Source organism: Vipera ursinii (genome assembly GCF_947247035.1).
Source record: "Vipera ursinii genome assembly, chromosome: 2".
NCBI classification, from domain to species: domain Eukaryota; kingdom Metazoa; phylum Chordata; class Lepidosauria; order Squamata; family Viperidae; genus Vipera; species Vipera ursinii.
The window spans coordinates 118,919,917-118,943,803 of NC_139513.1; the positions used below are offsets into that span (position 1 = coordinate 118,919,917).

The 23,887-nt window shown below is 41.7% G+C and overlaps 1 protein-coding gene across 7 annotated transcripts in view; it reads left to right on the forward strand.

The window, feature by feature from the left end:
- Window positions 1–23,887, forward strand: part of RNF157 (ring finger protein 157) — a 114,082-nt gene that overhangs the window by 51,691 nt on the left and 38,504 nt on the right. For all 7 annotated transcript variants that reach the window (XR_014491758.1, XR_014491759.1, XM_083356643.1 and 4 more), the window contains exon 3: window positions 19,506–19,594. Coding sequence is in view for 5 of the 7 variants with exons in the window: in XM_083356643.1 (XP_083212769.1) it covers window positions 19,506–19,594 (89 nt within the window). In the remaining 2 variants the exon portion in view is untranslated. The remainder of the gene's footprint in view (window positions 1–19,505; window positions 19,595–23,887) is intronic.

The following is a 23,887-nucleotide window of genomic DNA, read 5'->3' on the forward strand; positions in this document are numbered from 1 at the left end:
GACTGAGTTCTAGCCCTGCTTTAAGTATGAAGTCAGCTGGGTGATCTTAGGCCAGCCTCTGTCAGCCTTAGGAAGGAGACAACGGTAAACCATTTGGCAAATCTTGCCAAGAAAAATGCAGGCAGCCACCAGGAATCAATACTGACTCGAAGGAACACACAGGCACACAGGCACATGAGCACCTGCCATTCAACATACTTCCTAACCCAAACTTTATTGCTGATTATTTATTCATTCATTCAGCAAGCTAAACAAATCCACACAAAGTGAAATAAGGGTGTGAATGAGGTGTAATTTATTTTCTTTTGCATGGAGTGAGGGAATTGGGATATAGAGAAATGAGTTTTGCTTCCTGTTAGCAAGTCAAGGTCATCAAATGTTGATGCTCTGGGGAGCAGGAATGGTAGATCCATAATAGCAACTCTACACAAACAAATGCAAACTAATGACAGTTTAAAAGAGCCTTCCCATCTATTTCTCTCCTTTATAAAGTTGTGGATCTACTTTCCTCATGAGTTCCATGGCATTTTAGCCTGGTGATAGCCATTCTCATTGGCAGCCCCTGTTCATAGAAAAGTTTACTCCAGAGATATTGAAGGCCCTACCTTACAGGCATTTCAAAACAGGTCAAAATAGCATTTTCCCAGGAGTTTAGTGAATTGTGCCTTGGATGTACCAGATAGGTTTATTTTTGATATTATTTCCTGCCTAGAGTCCGTTAGGACTGTGGCAGGCTATAAATATAAAACAGTGAAATGAATATTATTTCTGAATGTAGCCTGGTTTATTTCTTTGTTATTTCATTTAGCTTAATTTACAGGAAACCAGAATAGATGTACACCATTCAAAGACATGTGGAAACGCATTTAGGCAAGAGGAGGAAAGGAACCATGTAGCGTTTCTGAAATACAGCTTAATTTTATCTTTCTGCGACACTTGGCCGGTCCTACAATATGTGGCCTGTATGTATTTCTTCTCCATTGAGAGAGATCGTATCTTTATCTGAGTTCAGTTCCCACAGGGAGGTGGGCTAATTCCTTTTATTTGCTGATCTAGACAAGATACCTGCTAATTTGTCTTTTTTTATGAGTACTAGAAAAAGTGCAGCAATTTCTAAAGGGCATAATGGAGCCTTTGGGACCAATAAGGAATAACTAAGTACTGTCTTCCTTTCTCAAGCTGTAGCTGTAGCTGTAGCTATCCCATTCTTATTCAGAGCCCCTCTGTTCTGTTTGTATTGGTACTTTTTAAATAAATAAATAAATCCCAGAACCAGGAAAACAGCATAGCATTGCAACATATCAGCAGCTCTGTTCTATTTTTCAAAAGGATTCTGCAGCTTTTATGATCCAAAGCAACATTTGAACTAAGATTTGAATTTAAGCTGGGGGGAAAATGGTTCAGAAGTAAATGTTTAATCAGTAGCAGAGTATTTAATAGCAACTAATGGTTGCTCTATTATGCTAAGCCATGGTTGGCTTAACCATAATCTTTGAAATAAACTAGAATCAGTTAATTGGAACAAGCTCAGGGAGACAGTGAAGGACAGGGGAATTCAGTGTGCTATGGTCCATGGGGTCGCGAAGAGTTGGACAGGACTTAGCGAGTGCAGCGGATGGAAACTAATCAGCAACAGATGGAAACTAATCAGCAATGGATGGAAACTAATCAAGGAGAGAAGCAACCTAGAACTAAGGAGAAACTTCCTGACAGTTAGAACAATTAACCAGTGGAACAACCTGCTTCCAGAAGCTGTGAATGCTCCAACACTGGAAGTTTTTAAGAAGAGACTGGACAGCCATTTGTCTGAAATGGTATAGGGTTTCCTGCCTGAGCAGGGGGTTGGACTAGATGACCTCCAAGGTCCCTTCCAACTTTACTATTATGATTATGACTGAACAACAAAAACAATTGGTTAGATTCATACCTGGCCTATAAGAGCTGAATTCAAATGTCACTCTGAGTCAAAATCAAGCATGTTACAGTTTAGCACAGAGCTGAAGAGCTTTTTAAAATATTTTATTAAATTATTTCAAGATAACAGTTAAACATGGCTCAGTGGGTTAGGACGCTGAGCTTATCGATCAGAAGGTCGGCAGTTTGGCGGGTCGAATCCCGAGTGCCGCATAACAGACTGAGCGCCTGTTACTCGTCCCAGCTTCTGCCAACCTAGCAGTTCGAAAGCATGTAAAAATGCAAGTAGAAAAATAGGGACCACTACGGAACAGTGTTCCGTGCACCTTTGGTGTCTAGTCATGCCGGCCACATGACCATGGAGATGTCCTGGGACAAGCTCTGGCTCTTTGGCTTTGAAACGGAGATGAGCACCGGCCCCTAGAGTCGGAAACGACTAGCACACATGTGCGGGGGAACCTTTACCTTTTAATATAAGATTAAAGAAAAAATGATAAAAAGGAAGAAAAGTATGAAAGGGGATATAAAGGGAAGAAAGAAAAGAAACCTATCTATACTTTGGGATTATTATAGATCAGTTCTCCCACACTCATTCCTTCAGATATTTGGTTTTACAAGCTAAATAGTTTCTGACCATTGGTCATGAGCTGATGGGATTGGCAGTCAAAACTTCTAGAAGGGTCCAGTTTGGGAAAGGGCTGCTGAAGTGTTTGGATTTTTGTTAAGGATTGTTGTGCAGAGGTCTCCTTGTGCTACCAAAGAGTTGCACAGAAAAGGAAGGGTACTGAGAGCAGTAAGAGTCACACAGTAACCACAAGAGTACACTGAGTTGTGAAAACAAAAAGTATTTTACTTTTGAGGTGGTGTAAGAACAAAAATGAACAGTCAAAAATAAACAGTCCAGGTCATACACAATAGCAACAGTCCAAGGAGTAATCCAAAATACAAAGTCTTCTTACCGGTCCAGAGGTCAAATACACAGTTCAGGTTTATCACAGTAGTAAACCAACAGTACAGCAAAACAGAGCAAAAACAGTAATAGTAGAGAGCACTGAATTCAGAGAGAGAGAAGCTACGTTCCTAGCTCCCTCTTATGGCCATGAGAACACTTACACACCCAGTGGCCAATTAACATCTTAAAGTCACAACATCATGGTTTATATATTTTCAACCCAACTATGTAGGCTATCACCATATGCCTAACAATTTTATGTATAATTTATCTTATGTGAATCAGAATTTAACTTACTAGCTTTGTTTCTTGAATTATTTCTGATTTCTTAATGACTTAAACTGGATCTCAATAAGAATGACTTTGGGTGCAGCTTAATGTAATCTTTGTAAGGTTTGACTTTCTTTTTTTACTTAGAATGAGCATCTTGAAGATTCCTTTTCAAATCTTCTCCATCCAACCTGGTATTACAGACTACAACACGGGTCGGCAACCCGTGGCTCCGGAGCCGCATGCGGCTCTTTGAGCCGTCTCCTGCGGCTCCCAGCCACCCGGTGCGCGCGCACCTCTTCGAACGGGCAGTGGTGCGCGCGCACCTCTCCAAATGGAGAGTGGCACCGCCTGTTGGGAGAGGTGCACGTGCGCGCGCACCTCCCCAAACCTTTGGAAAGGTGCGCGCGCACCTCCGTGCGAACGGGCAGTGGTGCCGCTCTTTGGGAAAGCTGCCGCGGCATGTTTGCAAGCTGCCAAAAGCGGCAGCTCTGTAGACGGGCTGCGGCAGCTTTCCCAACAAGCGCCGCCGCTGCCCATTCTGAGAGGTGCGCGCGCACCTCTCCGAACGACCGTAGGTGCGCGCGCAACTCCCCAAACCTTTGGAGAGGTGCGCGCGTACCTCCGCGCGAACAGGCAGCAGCGCCGCTCTTTGAGAAAGCTGCCGCGGCACGTTTGCAGGCTGCCGAAGGCGGCAGGTTTGCAGATGGGCCGCGGCAGCTTTCCCAACAAGCGGCGCCGCTGCCATTCCGAGAGGTGCGCGCGCACCTCTCCGAACGAGCGTAGGTGTGCGCACACCTCCCCAAACCTTTGGAGAGGTGCGCGCACACCTCCGTGCGAACGGGCAGCGGCGCCGCTCTTTGGGAAAGCTGTCGCGGCACGTTTGCAGGCTGCCGAAGGCGGTAGCTTTGCAGATGGGCCGTCGCCGTCGCGCAACCGGGAACCGGTTCCATCACACATAAAAAATGGCAATCGCGCGCATCCGCGCATGCGCAACAAAAAACCATTTTGCGCATGCGCAAAATGATTTTTTGCGCATGCGCGTGCATGGACACACGCACGCGGCTCCCACTTTTTTTTATGTGTGATGGAACCGGTTCCCAGTGGCTCTTTTCCTTTTTCAGGTTGCCGACCCCTGGACTACAGCATCAAAATCTGCGCTCTAGTATTGAAATATTTTGGTCATAGTTATGTGCCTTTTTGTAGAATTGTAATAAACCCACTTTTGCCCTTGCTGTCAAAATGCTTTTGAGTTCTATTTGAAGTAGTATTTGAAGATCAGTATCATTCTGTAAGTTTTCCTGTGACACAAGAAAATGTAAATGATATCTCGTGGTCTTCTTACAATCTGCCAAAGTAGGGACAGGTTACTAACAGTATAGTTCCTAGGAAATTGGAATAGAGTTTTGGGCTGCTTTGATTTGGAACATGATATACAATTTTGTAGATTCCCTTTGTTGTGTCTGTAAATAGTTGCATACATGTAAAATAGCAAGGTTGCAAAAGTAGGTTCTTGCAGCGGGAGATTCTGGTGCAACCATTGGTTAAAGTAGCAAAGAAGCGGGAAAGAGGAGGTTGATGATTGGTTACAGTTTAAACAGTTCTACTATAAAAGCTTGAAACATTTGACAGTTGACAGTTGACTTATGTGTATTGAATAAAACTCTTTCATTGTGAACCACTCTGAGTCATTGTCTACCTGAACCAAACACCCTTATTTCATTACAGCAAATACTATAGCATCTAACATGTACACAGTGGCTGAGTAGCTATGTTCTACCTAATAAACATCGCCTGTTTCACATCCTAATACATCACACGTTACTGACAGGACCACAGCCTATGTTTATCAATCTAGAACTATTTGTACACAAACAGATTCTGTTTTAAATTTTAGCTAATTCTTAATTCTTGAATAGAATAATCAAACATCTTTTAACATCAAACGTGGGATCTATAAACCAAATTTCCATTATGTCAGTGCACAAATTATAATTATAATGTCTAAAATAAGTCTAATAAATACATAAACACATTTTAGTTCTATCTTATAAACATTTTCTATTTTAGATCCTGATAGATTACTGATTACTAAAAGGATAACCTTTAATGGTTGTCTAAGAACTCACTTTTTAAATCTAACTCGGGCTTTCGTTTTTTGCCAATCAGGTTTCCAGACCAAGGCCTTTGAATTGCCAGATAGGTCTCCCTTCGCTCCAATACATATTATTTGAATCGAAGGAGGCCATCTAGCCATCAGTGGTCCACAAAAACCAAACCATTTGTAATCATTATGTTGTTTCCCTGTTAGTTCTAGTCTCTGTATTTGCTCTAAAAACTTTATCTTCAGTTCGGTCCGGATTCCTCTTCCGTCTGGGTTCATCTGCTTTAAATAGAAAGTCTTATCCAATTTTGTAATTAATGCTTGGCTATCCAGGCTTTCAGGAAACTGTCTTTGTTGATCTTCCATGTCCTCTATGTTAACATCACTATCTTGCACATTAAGTTTTCCCATAGTATGTTGTTGGTCCTTAAGGTTATTTGCCATAATGATAGTTCCTTATACTTTTAAAGTTGTCGGTTCTTTGGATAGTTGTTGCTTATATTCCTCTGTCTCAATAGTAATATCTTCCAATTTTATTATATTCTGAAGTGTAAATTCTTTAGTTGCAGTCTGGGTTTCAATTTGTGACTTAAGGTTGGCATGTAAATTATTAAATCTGGAGATAGACATCTCAGTGACTCTGTAGATTGTTTCAAGTATGAGGTTATAATCAAGCAAGATTTGTGGCTGATCCTTCTCCATTTTGTAATAATTATAAATAGTCCTTGGTGGAGGCTGTTTTTCAAAAAAAAAAAAATCAGTAAGAGTTCACCTCCACAAGTCTAAGCCAAATTCATCTCCAGCTGTTTCAGGTTTTTATCTTAATGCCAAAATCAGTCCAAAATGTAAGCAAGCTTGTTTGCCAATAGTATTCACTAAATATCCTCAGAGTACTTCAAAAGACAATATCTTTTTATTTATTTCTTTTTTTTGTCCCCTTTTTTAGACTAATAGGTAGAATAGTCCATTTCTGGGCCAAAAGTAGAAAGGGAGTAAGTCCAATAAATCAGTATAATTTAGTAAAGGCTGTTTCTTTTCTCTCCCAATGTAGACAAAAGCTCTTGAGGAGGGTGGGAAAAAAAAAGTCCCTTCCCTCTCTCCTCGCAGGGGGAAGCAAATTCAAGAAGCTTTTGACAGGGAAAGTAGACAATTAGGAAAACAAGAAGGCAATTCTCACCCAGTTTTCAAATGCTTTCAAGTGCTTTGTTGTGCTTTTGGCTTCGGCAGGAAACGGCTAAATGATAGGCCATGGGAGTGGCCTATCCTTTCTTCTTCGGTTCGGAGAGTAGCTCCAAGCCGACGGGAGGGCCGCCGCCCTTCTACCACCGATTGGAGAGACCTCTCCCCCACTCATCGCCTCTCCAGGGTGACTTTGGACCCCTTCACAGGGGGCCCCCAATGAAGAAATCCAGGCAACACGAGGAGCAAATCCCTTGCATGTCTGGGAGCACTGAAATTCTGGAACCGGAAGCCTATAGTTTAAGAACTCTTAATTCTTGTTCCAGGGCAGTGTCACTTCAATCACATATGACTCACCCTTATCAAGTACAAATCAAATCAGTAACAGTTGTAAATCTCTTAATGGGTTTTCTATTTTTGCTAACTGCTAGTCATTTTGTTGAGTCATGCTCAAGAGTATTTTTTATTTTTAAAAAATCACTTGGTACTATTAGCCTGGTTTGCAATAATTAAAACAGACAGTTTGTGCATAATGCTATTGCTGCATGAATGAGAATGGTTGGAAACAGAAGCTCTAAGGGAAAAGCTTCTAATTAAATTTACAAGGAATTTTTAACCAGGGGCTTATTTCTGAAAAAAACATTAAAGAAGATAGTTTGGGGACAGTATCACCTGATAATGTACTTCTATATTAAGTGCTGTATGTACGCAGAAAAGAGGTACTTCAACTTTACTACAGATCCTTACATGGAAGCAACTTGAACATTTTTCTGAGCAGGAAAGTTTAAAGTGGGGAACAGTACTGTTTTACAGTGGTAGGTACCCTAAAATAGTTTATAAATCATTTAAGTGGCCAGCCTCCTCAACATTTTATCTTCATGCTTGAACACTGAAATCATTTGAGATTCCAACCTTGCTCAGTTTTAAGATTTAAGGTTTTTGGTTTTTTTAATGGTATATACTATAGAATCTCCAGCTTGAGCAGTGGGCTTGGACTAGAAGACTTCCAAGGTCCTTTCCAGCAGTGTTATTCTGTTATTCTTATTTGGGGATGTTGCAGAAGCCACTTACGTGGGTTGCAGGGATTGTGTTGTTACTTGCCATAAAGTGAGGAGGCAGACAAGTTAGAGCCGTTTCTTTAAAACTAACAAAAGGTACCAACCAAGAATGAATGTTCAGAGAAAAGCCCCACGGTGACTCTGTCCCAATGGGCATTTTGTTCTCTATCCCAAAATTCTTGTGGGCTTCCAGGATTACTTTTGCATCATCCCAGTATATCATCCCATTGTGCTGCCCATTTCTCATCCTCATTGGGTTACAATATAATTGTGAAGTGTTACAGAGCATATGCCTTGTGAAATTGGAATAAATTGAAAGGAGTGTGTCAAACACCAATAAAAGAATCTTGGAAGAAATCATGTGAACAATTATTACATCACTGTTATTTTTGGTATGAGGATTTATAGTATAGATCACCCAGGAAAGGAAATTGGGAAGATTAAAAGTCTTAAATCTTGGGTTTAAAGGCATATTCTTTCTGCAAGGTTTGGTACAAATGTGTCTCCATTAGCTTTGGTGAAATTGTGTACCTCTTGCTTGATTTTAATTGGAGCCAGTTCTCATAGATCAGGGGTCTTCAAACTTGGCCCTTTTATGAGTTGTGGACTTCAACTCTCAGAATTCCTCAGCCTGTGGGCCTGGCTGAGGAATTCTGGGAGTTGAAGTCCACAAGTCATAAAAGGGCCAAGTTTGAAGACTCTGTCATAGATGCTTTTTCTCAGTAGTCTTGCTCCAACTAACACTAGTTACCTGCACAATTATTGTTGAATTTTAAGATGGGTTCTGCACTTTGACAGTGTCTGTCTCTTTAATTTGTGTTATAACTCCTATTGTGGGTCTGGCTTCAAAGTTGTAGCATGTAAGTTTTTACACCCTTTCTCTTTGTTTTCACTTTTGGTCTGGTTGGACAGAAGCAGGGAGTGAGATTTGCAATGATCTTTTAAAGGCTCTTTTTAGCATAGCTACTTAGTTGTGAATAATCACAGCATTTATTTTTAAAACTACAATTATACAAAGCAGGTGTATATCTATTCACTGCTTTTTTTCTAAAAAAAAAAGGTGCCGGAACTCTCATCTTGTTAATCTTTTATTTATATAATTTTATTTATATATTCATTTATATAATTAAACAATTATATATTCAATTCTTAACATACATTTAATTTATTGTATTTAAGGCAAATGTTCATAGTAAATTCCAAAGTTTTGTCCAATTCTCATCCGGCAAATCTTCTCGACTCCTTTCCTTGCTCTTGGTATCTATGGCCGAATGTTGTCCTCTGAGTAACCACAGATCAACGTACTTTGAAGGATCAAAAAGTCTCAGAGGTGGTCCGACAAGTTTGATGAACAAAAGTGCTGAAACTGTCTTAGTCTTTAACAAAGCTCTTGTTGGGGTGGCAATTAGATTCATCTGTGAAAACCCACATTCATATTCACTTGAAGAAATGGGAATGGGATTCAGAGTCCATATCAAATGCAACAGTTTTTCTGGATATGTCTTTTCGAGAATGTATTCATGGGATCCATGAATCATTTCTCTTTCATTTAGTTGGAGTCTGATTGACAAGTTTCTAATTTCCACTTCTCCAAATGTCAGTTGAGTATTAACATCTTCAGGCCAATGTTTTTGATCAAGTACATGAGACCAATACGCCAACTCATCGTCTTTGCCAGGGGTGTCAAACTCAATTCCATTGAGGGCCGCATCAGCATTGCGGTTGCCCTCAGGGGGCCGGGTGGGCGTGGCCTACTGGGTGGGCATGGCTAGAGTGCGTATGGCCTACTGGGTGGGCGTGGCCAGCTCTACCTCGTTCGCATCAAGGGTGCCTATGGGGGCCTGGGCAGGAGTGGGACAGATCTTGGGGTCTCTGGCAGGAGGAGGGTCTCTGGGCCAGGGCCAAGGCAGTGGGGGCCGTTCCCTCACTGTTTCCAGGATGGCTTTGCGGGCCGCATGAAACCACTTTGTGGGCCGCATCCGGCCCCCGGGCCTTGTGTTTGACATGTCTGGTCTTTGCTATCAAGCAATCTTTTTTCAGTTGACTCTTTCAATTTTGTATAAAATATACTTGGGTCAATGGGAGGATCCTTTCTTGAATCTCTTTCATGAAGTAAAACTCTATGAAAGCGAAGATCACTTACAACAGCAACAGCACATTTATAATAGGGCCCAAAGTTCTGTCTTCTTTCTTCAAAAACTTGAACCAGTATTTTTATTTTCTTATTTGCCTTATATAGGTCCATGTTGCAGTCCTGTAGATCCAAACTTAAATTTGACAATTCTTGGAGAGTGTCAATCCTAGGTCCAATAAAAATTCTGTAGATGTTATTTTTTTTTTCAAGCCATCATAAGTGCATTTATCATTTGTATCTCTTGCAGGATCATGCATTGCTTGTTCAAAATGATGCACAATGGATTCAAAATTATTCCATACAGCCAAAACTGTACGCAAATTAGATGACACCTATCGGGTACTTAACATTCTTCCAATTTTCAGCAGCTCAGCCCCCAGTAATTCTGCACATGAATACAACTCTCTACTATTCTTTGCTGAAGCATGGTATACTGTATGACATACAGTTTATCAATAAATGATTGGAATCTATTCCTGAAGTTTCCTTGACAGCACCACCTACTGATAATTCTAGTCTGTGATTAGCACAATGCCAAAGTATAATAGAAAGAAAACGTTCTGACAGCAATTTTTTCACTTCACTTTTACATCCCATCATCACAGCGGTGCCATTGCATGCCAGCGGCTACATGATGGGGGCCACGGCGGTGCCCTGCAACAGCCTGGTCTACAGCATGCCAAGCCCCCTGCCTTTGCCACCATGCCAAGGAAGCTGGACACTAGCCTTCAGCACCCACTGGGGGGACTTCCCAGACATTGTGGCTATTTATGGGCTGCAGGGCTGCAAGGTGTCTGACGCAGCCACCCCAGGCTGCCTCCCCGAGCCCCCCTCTAGCAACGATGCCAGCTGCAGCTCCGTGTCTGGGTTTCATCAGGCAAGGAAGGCATAGCCGGGAAAGACTAATGTGGATGTAGTTCGCAGACGCACGCTAACCACCCCCCAGGTCCAGCACCGGGTAGGCTACCAGCCTGGCTGACACGGGTGAGCACAAGGAAGGACTGCACATGCATTCCGCAGAACCCACCTCCCACTCCTTGCCCTCTCTTACTTAACTAGTTGAGATGGTGTAGTTGGGCAGCAGGGAGAGGTGCAAAGTTCCTGACAACTAGCCTTCACTGCAGACAACTTGCCTGTGCAACGTTTTTTGGCTAGATCTTTTGGCGGGCTCAGCAGCAATTCCTATTGGCTTTCAAAAGCCAATAGAGGGAGTAGCACAACTTGTGCAAAAGCTTTTTTTTTTTTGGTGCAAAAAAGTGCCGGAACGCTGTTCTGAGCGTTCTATGAGGAAAAAAGTCCTGCATCTATTTGTCCAACTTGCAAAGGGAAATCAGCAACTTGGGGGAAATGAACCTTGCAGTTTTTAGATTTGAATAAACTCTAAACTATGTCCATGGAGCAAAATGTGTATTTTGCAACAACTGCACTTAGTGAATTTAAGAAACTTGAACTGCACCATGTTCAAGTGATAAACACAAATGAATGAGTCACCCAACTTTCTAAAACCTTTCTACATTTGCGGTTGGATCATATCCTGGTTAGATTGTCTTTTAAATACACCTGGAGGAGGGCTTTTATATTTTTCAGATGCAGAGGTTGGTCTGGTGGCATATATTAATGAATCTATTGGAGTATCTGTGATGTAATCCTACAGAAATAATTTGACTGCAAAGGCAGATTGTAATCACTTTAAACTTCCTACATACTTTTGCTGCTGCTGTGTATCAAAAACCCTGATATCAAAAATAATAAGCAGATTCTGCAATGGATTTGTTAATATGTACCATCAGACCCAGTATAATAACCATTGCAGTTATACTTCAGAAATGAAAGCAGCTGTTAGATAATCTTGTCCTAGTTTAATAATTATACTGATTACCTTCTGTGTGTTGGGTTAAAGTCTTTCAGTGTGTTACCACTTGGAGGCACTAAAACACTTGACATATGGGGTAGCAACTATTTCTTTTTTGAAACAATTGTTCTTGAAAGTTTTAAGAGCAATAAGAACCAATACACACTAAAATAGAATGGAGAAAGTGAAGAGAAGAAAAAAAAGCTAAAAGTGGAATAAGAAAAATAAGTAGAAAAAAGGTAAAAAATTTATAAAGATAAGACTTCTGATATTCTTGACAGCAGTTATAAATACAATTATACTTTAACCTCTCTCTTCAAAGTTGCATATCTTTTTCTATAATATAATCTTTCTGTATAATCTTCCTATCATCAAAGCCATAAATCACAAGTTCATTTTTTTATTTTTACAGAAAAAATCTATAAGAGGTTTCCAGTCATCTTCCTTTCTCTAATCAAAGAAGTCAGTTTGACTACACCCTAATCTTCATATGAATTGGTAAATGCCAGATTAGTTTGTTGGCAAGCTGACAGTAATATTCAGCTTCTTGCTCGTATAAGATAAGTGATGGTAACATAACAAAGCTATAGGTGAGAATGCCAGTTAGAGTTTAATAAGACCGTGTGACTCAAGGAGAAATCCAGTTCTGAATTAGTAGTCCCATTTTACAAGTTTGAGCTTTTTCTCTGTCTGTTGAGTAACTGCAATACTTGGAAAATGCAGATCAAGTTTTCACTATGTTTAAAAAAATCTCGCTGTGTTCTGTGGTTGCAGAAAAGAGACTCCTGTGTTTCTGGAGGGACTTTCTTAAGGCTACTATATCTGAATTGGAGAAATGCAGAATGGCCACTAGAGGTATTAGAGTGGGGTACAAAAAAAACACCTAACTTGTTGCTGCCATTGGGTGACTTCTGGATATGTGTGGCCTTTTTCTTCCCAATCGTGTAGAACTGGGCTTGTTAGATCCTCTGTGACTTTTAACTTTCTAAAGGAATAAATTTATTCTGCTAAATACTAAATTAAGGCATTTATAAACCACTTCAACCCCATCGGAGTCTAAGCAATTTATAATGTATATAACAAAATGCAGTAATAATTATACAGCGTGTATTATGTTATTGTTACATATTATACAATTATTATATTATACATATGTGTGTGTTATATAAGTCATATGTAATTTATATAATAAAAAGAATCATCCCAATAATAAAGCAATAGAAAATAAAAACTAAAAATAAACTTACATTCTAGAAGATGGAGTAATAAAAAATATATAAGCTTACCTAAACTCACCTGAAAGATAGAGTGTGAGGGGCGGGGGGGGGGGAGGTGGTCAGGAGGAAAAAGAAATCACTTTGCAACCCACCTTAAGCTTTCATGAGCAAGGGTTCTTTTCTGATGTGCTGCAGATAGGTGAGAACAGAGCAAGCCACAAACATGGTAAGAAAAGGCGATGGATAAAAGGCAGATATTCTTAGTTTTGACTTAGTGTGGGTTTTAGTAAAGTCAGTCGAAAAAATCAGAAGGTCTTACAAATGACTAAAGTCTTCACACCCCTCTGACTCCTTAGCCTGGATTCTGTATAGATTGCACCAAGACTTGCTTGCTTGCTTGCTTTCCTTCCAGGCAAAGTGTATACCTGAAAAAAAACAAAACTCTGTTTTTTGTTACACTACCGGTATACTACAAGTGACCAGTACTAAGCAGAAATGACTTTCTTTTTTGCCTCTGGAGTACAGCTGGTTAATTAGGGAGTTCTGAGACAGCCAGCAAAGAATCATCACAGGATGCACTGCCAGATACTGATGGAAATTAACATTTGCTGGATCAGCAAGCTAAAAATACTCCCTCTCGCTCTGCTGGGCACTTTAGACTATTATAAGAGCAATTGTCAAGGGGTTGGTGGGGGGAATATAAGAACATAAAAGGATTGCTGGCAACTTGCCCTTTCTCTTCACAATATATTGCATCCAGGTACAGATGGGGTTTGCATTACTCTCAGTTACAGGCTGTCGTGGAAGCATCCTGGATAGGCATACGTGTACCCACAAATGGGGATGGAGATTCCCAAGTCTGCTTTAATGTGCCCCAAAATGCATATCTGCAAAGTCACAGAGAATATGAAGAAAATGATAGTCTCATCTAAAAATAAGTTTTCTACTTGTTTTTACCATTCCATCTTGCAAGACATACTTTAGAGTATTGGGCTTCCAGAGAAATAAATGCTTCCTTACTTTAATAGCTAATCTGCTGCTGATAATTATTTTGATGTTTAGGTTTGAAATTTTGCCCTTAGTTTGCCCTTAATCCTGCATTTTATCTTGACTTCTAAATCTCTATAGAGTGACCACTGTCTTGACCTCCTTGACTCTACTGTGTTCTAGCTTTATTAGTGGAAGTAAATCTCTTCTGTCCTTCTTCCTTTGTGGGCTTTCTTCTCTACAAAGGGCCTGATGTATCCAGCAATCGCAAGTGGAACTAAAAGTGCAACTCATTGTACACAATCTCAGTCCTTGCTCCAGGATCCTTAGCAACAACCAGAGAAAATACTGCACTGGGAGGTGCTTCCTAGAATAGGAAGAGCACAATTCTGTAAAGCTTGGGGTCACTCTTGGCCTTTGGATGCTGAGATGAACCATAAAAAGGCGATGGGGCCAGTACAGGAATTCCATTCAATTTATATTTACTTGTGATTAAATTTAATTATATTTCAAACCAGGCTTAACTTTTATAATTGTCCTGTTCAGAAATATTTAAAAAAATAAAATTCAGTAGCAACTTTTGGAAATCTCTGAGAGTTACATCAGAAGCTTTGGATGCTGTGTATGATCTGGGGAGAAGCTAGTGGTAAATCTGTGCTTTAAGATCTTTAGACTGGGAGATGATGAGTGTGTTCATGGAGGTAAATCTATATGGACAGATATGTACACACACCCCCAAGCAACAAGAAGGTGTGTGTAAAGGTTTGGCCTTACCTTATATAGTGCATTTCTATTACAGATCCTTGGGTATATACAAATTTGAATTTCAAGTCAGAATGTTTCATATAGTTGCAAAAGAAGGGCTGTTACTGACTTCGGCATCCTTCACAATATTATATTATCTTTGATTTGTTGAGAATAAGTCAAAAGACAGGTGGGAGAAAAGGCATCCCAGAAAGAGTACTTCAAAGAACAGTTCATTTGGAAGATCTCTTCCAACTCTGTTATACTGTTATTCTGAGTACAGAGGACTGGGTACTGGAAATATATTTATGTGGCAACATCACCTTGTAAAGTCCTAGAAAGGTGGAATTGACCCAGAGCAATAGCTTATTGCTGGGGAAGATGTATGCTGCAATAAAATATTGTGTACAGGTTTGCTATGCTATGTTGTGCCAATCAATCAGAATAGAGCTGGAAGGGACCTTGGAGGTCTTCTAGTCCAACCCCCTGCTCAAGCAGAAGACCCTACTATACAAGGGGTGTCAAATTGCTGGCCTGTGGGCTGTATGCATCATGTAGAGGCCGCATCCACCCCAGCTCTGGCAATGCAGAAGGCGTGATACGTCACAACATGTCACATGACACGGCGAGTTTGACACCCATGCCGTATATCATTTCAGACAAGTGACCGTCCAGTCTCTTCTTTAAAATATCCAGTGATAAAGCACCCACAACTTCTGAAGGCAAGCTGTTCCACTGGTTAATTGTTGTCACGATTAGGAAATTTCTTTTTAATTCCAGGTTGTTCCTCTCCTTGATTAGTATCTATCCATTGTTTCTTGTCCTACCCTCTGATGCTTTGGAAAATAAATTGACCCCTTCCTCTTTGTGGCACCATCTCAAATACTGGAATACTGCTATCATGTCACCCCTATTTCTTCTTTTCTCTAGACTAGCCAAATCCAAATCCTGCAACCGTTCTTCATATATTTTAGTCAGCAGGCCTTTAATCTTTGTTGCTCTTCTCTGTACTTTTCCAAAGTCTCAACACCTTTTTTGTAATGTGATGACCAAAACTGGATGCAGTAGTCAAAGTGTGGTATTATTAAGGCTTTATAAAGCAGTACCAATATAGGTAATCCCCGAGTTATGAATGTTCCCTAAGCGAACTTTCGAAGTTATGTGACAAGCATTCCCTAGTATTTACGAACAAGTCTGGAAATTACAAATTTTGCAGCACCACAGCAGTCGTTCACCCTTGCGAAGATCTAGAGAGCCTTTGTTTCTTGGCCTTTCACTGCTTCAGGCCATCGGTGCATTCATAGAGAATGGAGGCCTAAAGTACCGCAAGATCACACAAGATCAGTAGTGCAAGATCTCACAATACTGATCTTTTGTGATCTCATAGTACTTTAGGCAGTGCTTTTTCTCTTAAAAAAAGGTGCCAGAACACTCATCTTGTTAATCTTTTATTTATAAGGTAAAAGGTAAAGGTTACCCTGCACATGCGTGCTAGTCATTTCCGACTCTAGGGGCCAGTGGTCATCTCCGTTTCAAAGCCGAAGAGCCAGCACTTGTCCGAGGACATCTCTGTGGTCATGTGGCCGGCATGACTAGATGCCAAAGGTGCACGGAATGCTGTTACCTTCCCACTGTAGTGGTCCCTATTTTTCTACTTGCATTTTTACGTGCTTTCAAACTGCTAGGTTGGCAGAAGCTGGGATGAGTAACAGGCGCTCACTCTGTTACGCGGCACTTGGGATTCGACCCGCCAAACTGCCAACCTTCTGATCGACAAGCTCAGCGTCCTAACCCACTGAGCCACCACGTCCCTTCATTTTATTTATATACATATACATATACACATATACACATATATACATATATATATGTGTGCGTTAAGTGTTTGTTAAGTATTTTGAATACCTTGCTAGGCCCCAAACACGGGGCAAATCTTATTTCCTGTTTCAGCCTGACCTAAGGCCATCCGCAGGCTGTAGTCACAACAGTGACAGCTCATATTTGTGTAAATTTTTTGGATTGCTAACAAAGAATTAAAGGGAGGCTGATATGGCCATTTCAAACTCATTTGTTCTCATCAGTCAGCCATACCCTTCTGAGATTCGAATATATATATATTTACTGGTTATCTGGATTTTTGTCACTCAACCTTAGCTGCACAATCACTGGGAAGCGGGATGTATTAAAATATGACACAAATTCCACCCCTTACATCACAACACCAGTACAAAAGGGGGAAGCTTGTATTGTGGTAGTTTTATTGTATTGTATTATTACTGTATTCTGGAACTGAGTACTGTAGATTATTTTTGAAAATAGGCAAATCCTTGTCTGAAATAATGCTGTTTTTTTATGGATTCACACATTATGCTGAGCCCTATTGTTTAACTGTAATAAATCACCATTGGCAGGATTCATACATATAGACCCACAGTCTAGGTATACTATATTTATTCATACTTTATATATACCATAAATTGTGCATCTAATCTGGATTCGGCAAACATGCTAAAGTGGATCAATCATTTGCTGCTTAAAGTGATGTTTGAATCCAGTCATTGCAAAGCAACATTTATGACACAGTGTATATCCTAAATAAGTTAGTTTGGGGCATAGTCAAGAAACTATGGTCTAATAATATGATGTGTGAACTTATTTAGAATATCCTCCCCTTCTGCTTGCAAGGAAACGCTTTTTTGTCTTGCTTTCTGATGTCTGACGAATCTGCTGATGTGGCTGGGCCGGGCGTCGCTGGTGGAATCCCCTGGAGTTGGAGTGGCTGGTGCTGTGGGAATTGCGGGGCCTGCTCTACACAGGGCTGCATGTGGTGGGCGGTGTTGCTGGTGGGGCAGCTGCAGGCAGGGGCGCGGGGGGTGGTGGCAGTGGGCTGCCCCCTGAGACCAGAGTCAGGTGGCGGGGCGGGCAGCTGAGGTAGCGGCAGGTGTCCAGCACCGGGTAGGCCACCATCTGGCATGGCCTGTGGAAGGTCAGCCACCTGCAGTGCCCCACGTCCATCACCTCCACGCCCAGCACCCGCAGCCACCCCACCAGCGCCGCCTACCCCACTGTGTAGAGCGGGCCCTCCGGCTGCCACAATACTAGTTGCTCTGGTGCTGACTCCGGCCTTGTGGGGCAGCCCACCACCACCACCCTCCACGCCTCCACCCGCAGCCAGCCTGGTAGCGACGCCCCCGCCCCCCGCAGCCTTGTGTAGAGCGGGCCCCGCTGCTCCCACAGCACCAGCCGCTTCAACCCCAGGGGGCAGCGCGCCAACAACACCCCCCGTGCCCCTGCCCCCAACAGTGCCACCACCCCTGCCTCCTGGTCCCCACTTACTTAGTTGAGATGGTGAAAGTTGGGGAGCAGGGAGGGGTGCAAAGTTCCTGCCAACTCGCCTTCTCTGTAGACAACTTGCCTGTGCAACATTTGCCGGCTGGGTCTTTTGGCCCGCTCAGCAGCAATTCCTATAGAGGTAGTAGCACAGCTTGTGCAAAAGCTTTCCCCCCCCCTTTTTTTTTGTGTGCAAAAAAAGGAATTTTTGTGCCGGAATGCCGTTCTGAGCGTTCTATGAGAAAAAAAGCCCTGACTTTAAGCCTCTGTTCTCTGAAAATGGAGGCCTGGATAAGAACTGTGACAAAAGGCTTTCCAAATGGAGGGAAGGCCTGAAACATCTAAGTCTTCCCTCCATTTGCAAAGCCTTTTGCCATCTTTCCAAAAAAGGCTTTGCCAATGAAAACGGAGCCCCAGAATGATGTGTGCATTGCTTCTGGCCTCTGTTTTTGTCGGCAAAGGCCTTTCTTCAAGCACATTTTGTGTGGCAACTGGAAGACTGAAGTCAAGTGATATCACGCCCCCCCGCCCCCCCTCGAGGAACTTCCAGTCTCCACACCCAAAGTGTTTGCAAGCTGGCCGGATGCTTTGAGTCAGTGATTTCACTGACTCAAAGCCTCCCATCAGCTTGCAAACACTTCGCGCAGAGAGTTCTGGCCACCGTGATCTTGTGCAGCAGAGTGACTGGAGAGGAGACAGCTTGCTAAAGTTTCACAAGGTAAGTGGCCTGGCATGGCAGAATGGGGTTGGGGTTGGGAAAGCAATTGTGAGGAGAATGAGGTATCTCAGTGGGTCAGGGGAGACTTTGGGTGGTCTGAATTAGGTGGCTGGTTCCATCACTAGGCTCCCTTTGGCCTTCCCCACCCTGGAATACCTCATGTGCACTTAACAAACTGCGCATTCGATTAGCAAATGCGTGGGTGAAAGGGGTGATCACATTCAAGGTATGCCATTCACTCGTACAAATTCTCGAATTACGAATGGAATGGGCAGGATCCATTACGTTTGTAACTCGAGAGCTACCTGTACTTCACGTGGTTTTGATTCTCTTTATACAACCAAGGATTGTATTTCTGTCTAGTTCTTGGAAAACAGCCCTTACGGGTAGAAGTTATGTTATGATGGTGCAGTGCTGTTTTTGTCATTTTACCTGATCCTACCTGCATACTGAATTGCAGAATTCAGGAAAAAAACCCCAAGGCTAATTGTGCTTTGGGTCATAATGCAGTGCATATTGATAGCTTTTGGGAGGTCTCATCTGTCGTATGTCTAGGCTGTACAGGTAGTCCTTGACTTACAGTCACAATTGAGCCCAAAATTTCTGTTTTTAAATGGTACATTTGGTTTTGCCCCATTTTGTGACCTTTCTTGCCACAGTTGTTAAGTGAGTCATTACAGTTGTTAAGTTAGTAACACAGTTGTTAAATGAATTGGGCTTCCCCATTGATTTTGCTCGTCAAAAGCTTGCAAAAAGCGATGACATAACCCCGGGACACCGTCATAAATATGAGTTATCAAGCTGATCTGAATTTTGATCACGTGACCATAGGGATGCTGCAATGGTTGTAAGAGTCAAAAATGATCATAAGTCACTTTTTTCAGTGCCGTTGTAACTTCAAACAATTGCTAAACAAACTGTTGTAAGTTGAGGACTACCTGTATTGCTTATGCGTGAAGGTTAATTTATTCGCTACAGTTCAAATCTCATTGTCTGACTTATATTCCAACATCTAAACCTTGTATTTCCTCTTGTGTTCTGTTTAGTTTCCATATGCAGCGCCTCCACCCCAGGAGCCAGTGAAAACTTTGAGGAGCCTGATCAACATCCGCAAAGACACACTGCGTTTAGTCAAGTAAGTCGGTGATTTCAGAACAGGGATTTGTTCTGCACTTTGAACCTTTAACTCAATCAAAGCAGGAAAGAGTACCCCAACAAAGAAGAATGCCTAGCATTAAAATGACTTAGTGAATGGGACTTCCTGTGGCTTAAGGCTTTTTGAAGGGAACTTGTTTGCTTGAGTGGGTTTGCCTAGGAGCTGTAAAAGAGAATACAAAGTTAGACCAGACAGGGCTGTGATGTGGTAACTACAGATTTGCTACTTTCCAGTCCAGCCTTTCTCAACCTTGTTTTTTCCAGATGTAAATCCCATAATTCCAAGCCACCTTGGTTGTGCTAGCTGGGAATTCAAAGAATTATTATCTCCGTACTTTTCAAAGGCCCAAGCTGGAAAAGCTAATCCAGGTCAAGATTGGCTTTGCAAGGATTTTATCTTCCCAACTCAGCTTTCTATAGCCTCTGTGGGTAGAATCACAAGGAAATGACCTGGGACCTTCTACAGGAAAAGCAGAACATAAATTGGCAAATATTTCTTGGCCTAATTAACTGGAAACTTTGATATATGTATAAATGTAAATACATTGTGGACCAAATTCCCTTGTCTAGTACAATAGCATGGATGGTGCATAGTATATGGCATGCTGTTTTAGCTATTTCTCTGGAACAGTGCTGCTCCTCCCCTATTTAGATGACTTGGGGATATTTTTATTTTCCAAATTTGGGTTAAGACAAAAACCTCGGGTGTTTTGGAGAATAAATCAGTTCCTTCTTCCCTGTTACAAGCCTTCAACTAAATGTCGATCATGTCACCTCAAAGCCTTGTCTTTGTTAAGCTAGGTAAAGGTTCCCCCGCACACGCATGCTAGTTGTTTCCAACTCTAGGGGCTGGTGCTGATCTCCGTTTCAAAGCCAAAGAGGCAGCGCTTGTCCGAGGACGACTCCGTGGTCATGTGGCCGGCATGACTAGACGCCAAAGGCGCACGGAACGCTGTTACCTTCCCACCGTAGTGCTCCCTATTTTTCTACTTGCATTTTTACGTGCTTTCGAACTGCTAGGTTGGCAAAAGCTGGGACGAGTAACAGGCGCTCACTCTGCTACGCGGCACTCAGGATTCGACCCGCCAAACTGCCGACCATATGATCGACGAGCTCAGCATCCTAACCCACTGAGCCACCGCGTATCTAATTCCCTCAGATGTTCATTGTATGATTTAAACCCCACATCCTATTGTCATCTTTGTTGCTCTTTTCTGTACCCCCCCTTTTTTTTTGGATTGTGGTGACCAGAACTGGATGAAGTATTCCAAGTGTGCCCTTATTAGTGCAATATAGAGCAGTACTGTCACTTTTTGTCATCTTGATGCTAACCTTCTGTTGATGAAGTCTAGGATTGTGTTGTCTTTTTTGCCAGCTGCATCACACTGTTGGCTCATACTTAAGTGGTGGTCCTCTAGGACACGTAGATCCCTCTCACAGGTACTACTGTTGAGCCAAGTATTGCCTATTTTGTACCTGTGCGTTTGGTTTTTCCAGCCTAAGTACAGGATCTTACTTTTCTCACCACTGAATAGCATTTTGTTGGATAGGACCTAATACTCAAATATGTCAAGATCCTTCTGAATCTTGACTCATCTTCCAAAGTGTTAGTAATTTCCCCCAGCTTGATGCCATCTGCAAATTTGATGAACACCCCTTCAATCCCTTCATTTTGGTCATTTATGAAAATGTTGAAGAGCACTGAGCCGAAGGCAGAACCTTGAGCTACGCCACTGCATGCTTCCTTCCATGAGCTGTAGTTCCATTGAGGACTTTACATTGAGTGCAGTTGGTGAGCCAACTGCAAATTCATCTGCTGGTGGTACTGTCTATGCCACTTTGTTCTGTCTAAGAAGTACACTATGATCGACTTTTATCATATGCCTTACTGAAGTCTAAGTATACTGTATCCACAGCATTTCCTTGGTCCACTAATTTAATCACTTTATCAAAGAAGGCAGTAACGTTTGTTTGGCATGATATGCTTTTAACCAACCCATGCTGGCTTCTAGTAATCACCTTATTTATTTCTAGTTCTTTCTTGTCCTGTTCATCCACTGCTTGATTATCTTTTCCAGGATTTTTCCAGGTGTTGATGTCAAGCTGATTGGTCTAGTTTCCTGGATCCACTCCCCCCACCCCTTTTTGGAATATTGGGACCACAACGTTTCCAGTCCTCTGGCAGTTTCCCAAGAGTCTGAATTTGTTCAGTTGCCTATGCCAGCATCATGGTGAATTCTAGCATGCTGTGGTCACTCTACCCCAAAGTTCCTACAACTCTACAACTTCATCCCTATTAATAAGAATTAACTCTAATATAGCTGACCCTCTAGTTCCCTCCTCCACCTTTTGGATGACAAAGTTGTCAGCTAACATTTCAGGAACCTCTTTGATCTCCCACTCGCTGCTGCAGAGCTTGTTTGATATCAAGATAGTTAAAGTCCCCCATTACGACAGTGGTGTGTTGCTTGCATATTTAGCCAACTGTAGTATATACTTACAGCAATGTCATTTTTTTCCTTCCAATATTTCCTCAAATATTTTCAAGAAGCCTTTCATCCTTGGTATTGTGTATTTCTCTAGAAATATAGTAATTCTTTACATGCAATGCAGCAACAACATGTTTGCAGCTTTTAGATGCAGTGACATCAATTGCGCAAAACACAAATATATCAGAAGAGGCAAGCTTCCCTCTGACACGTATTTATGTGAAGCAGTTCTTGTCCCCTTCTGATTGTATTTGTGATTTAAATGTTGACACTTCCTAGCTCTCATCAGACATGAAAATCAATGACCAGAAGTCCCCATCTTTATGGATTCCTTTAATTGGGAGGTCTAACTATTCAATCTCATAGGCCAGCTGCTTATTGACAGTGTCATGTCCTCTAGGACTCTTGAAAAGCTGGGTGGTATTTTTTTTTTTGAACTTGACTTCAGAGGGTAAAGTGAGAATTAGCTCCGAAGAACGATTATGTACAGATGTTGCCTGTTGGAAACAGTCCATCCGCTCCTGTGCAGCAGGGCGTATCCGTGTGCAGCTCCTCAAGATTAACACGGAGATTAAGTGTGAACAATTCTGGGGAAGAATTTCTGCAAGTGTTGTGTAAGATGATTTGATCAGTTTCTGTCTCTTTTTGGTCTTTATCTTCCCCGTCTGGCTTTCATGATAACTACAGGTGACAATAGGATTTAAATAAAGTTAAATTCATTTTTGTTGCTAGGCTGGGATAAGAGGGGAATCAGTGCTAACAGTTTAGTTCTGTGTGGAGGAGGGGAGAACTTCCTTAGTGGCCCATGCCCCTTTCTTCAGTCCTGAGAACTGAATTGTTGGATTCTGGATGGCATAACAGCAATTATGAACAGGTCTCAGCATAAGATATTTTTTACCAAGTTAATAAGCCTTGAATTTTATTGCTAACTGCTCTCTACAACCTTTCCCCCCCCCCCCCGATCTAGAACTTGCATATGGTTCTACAAGCGCGTTCAGAAATTAAGTGTGGCTTAAAACAGACATCCTTGCAATGGAAGCTATTTATAATGGTTCTCTGTAAATGTGCTGCCATGTATTCCTTTGGGTTTGCTCTGTTTTTGTAAAGGTAACAAGTCTGTGTTTGTCTCCAGAGAATCCAAACAATAGGTAAAGATGTAAAACATGCAAGCAGGGCCTTAGTTGGTACTTGTTGTTTTCATCCTGCAATTCAGCAATGTCAGTTTTCATTAAATCAGGTAGATAATCTTCAATTGCCACTTTCTCGGCAACGACCTGGAAGAATTTTATTATGCTAATGGACTAGCTTTCTGGTGTCATATTCTTATCCTTTATCTCTTCTGTTCTCATACTCGTACTCAGAGTCAGTGATTCTGGGCAAAAGCTCTGCTCTCCCTGTAATAACCTGAGGCTTGAATGCTTTTGCAGAGTTGGTTGAGTACTTACAGTCTTATTCCGTTCCCTTATAATCATTGGTGGCAATATGAAAAGTCTGGCTGAAGGTAGTTCAGTCTTTACGGAAAATGACTAATGTGTTGATGTTCCTCACTCCCACCTACCCTAATCACAGTAGAGCCCAGCATGGGAGGAGATCATATATTGTTGTCCTAAAGAGAAGAAAGGGAAATTTGGAAAACTACTGGCAGATAAACAGGTAATAATAGGTAATGCTGGTGTTCTCTCATACCGACAAATAGCGGATTAATGTGTATATAAGAAATATATCATACAAATATTTGGATTATTTATTGAGAAGAAATATTGGAAAAAAAATGGAAAAGGGAT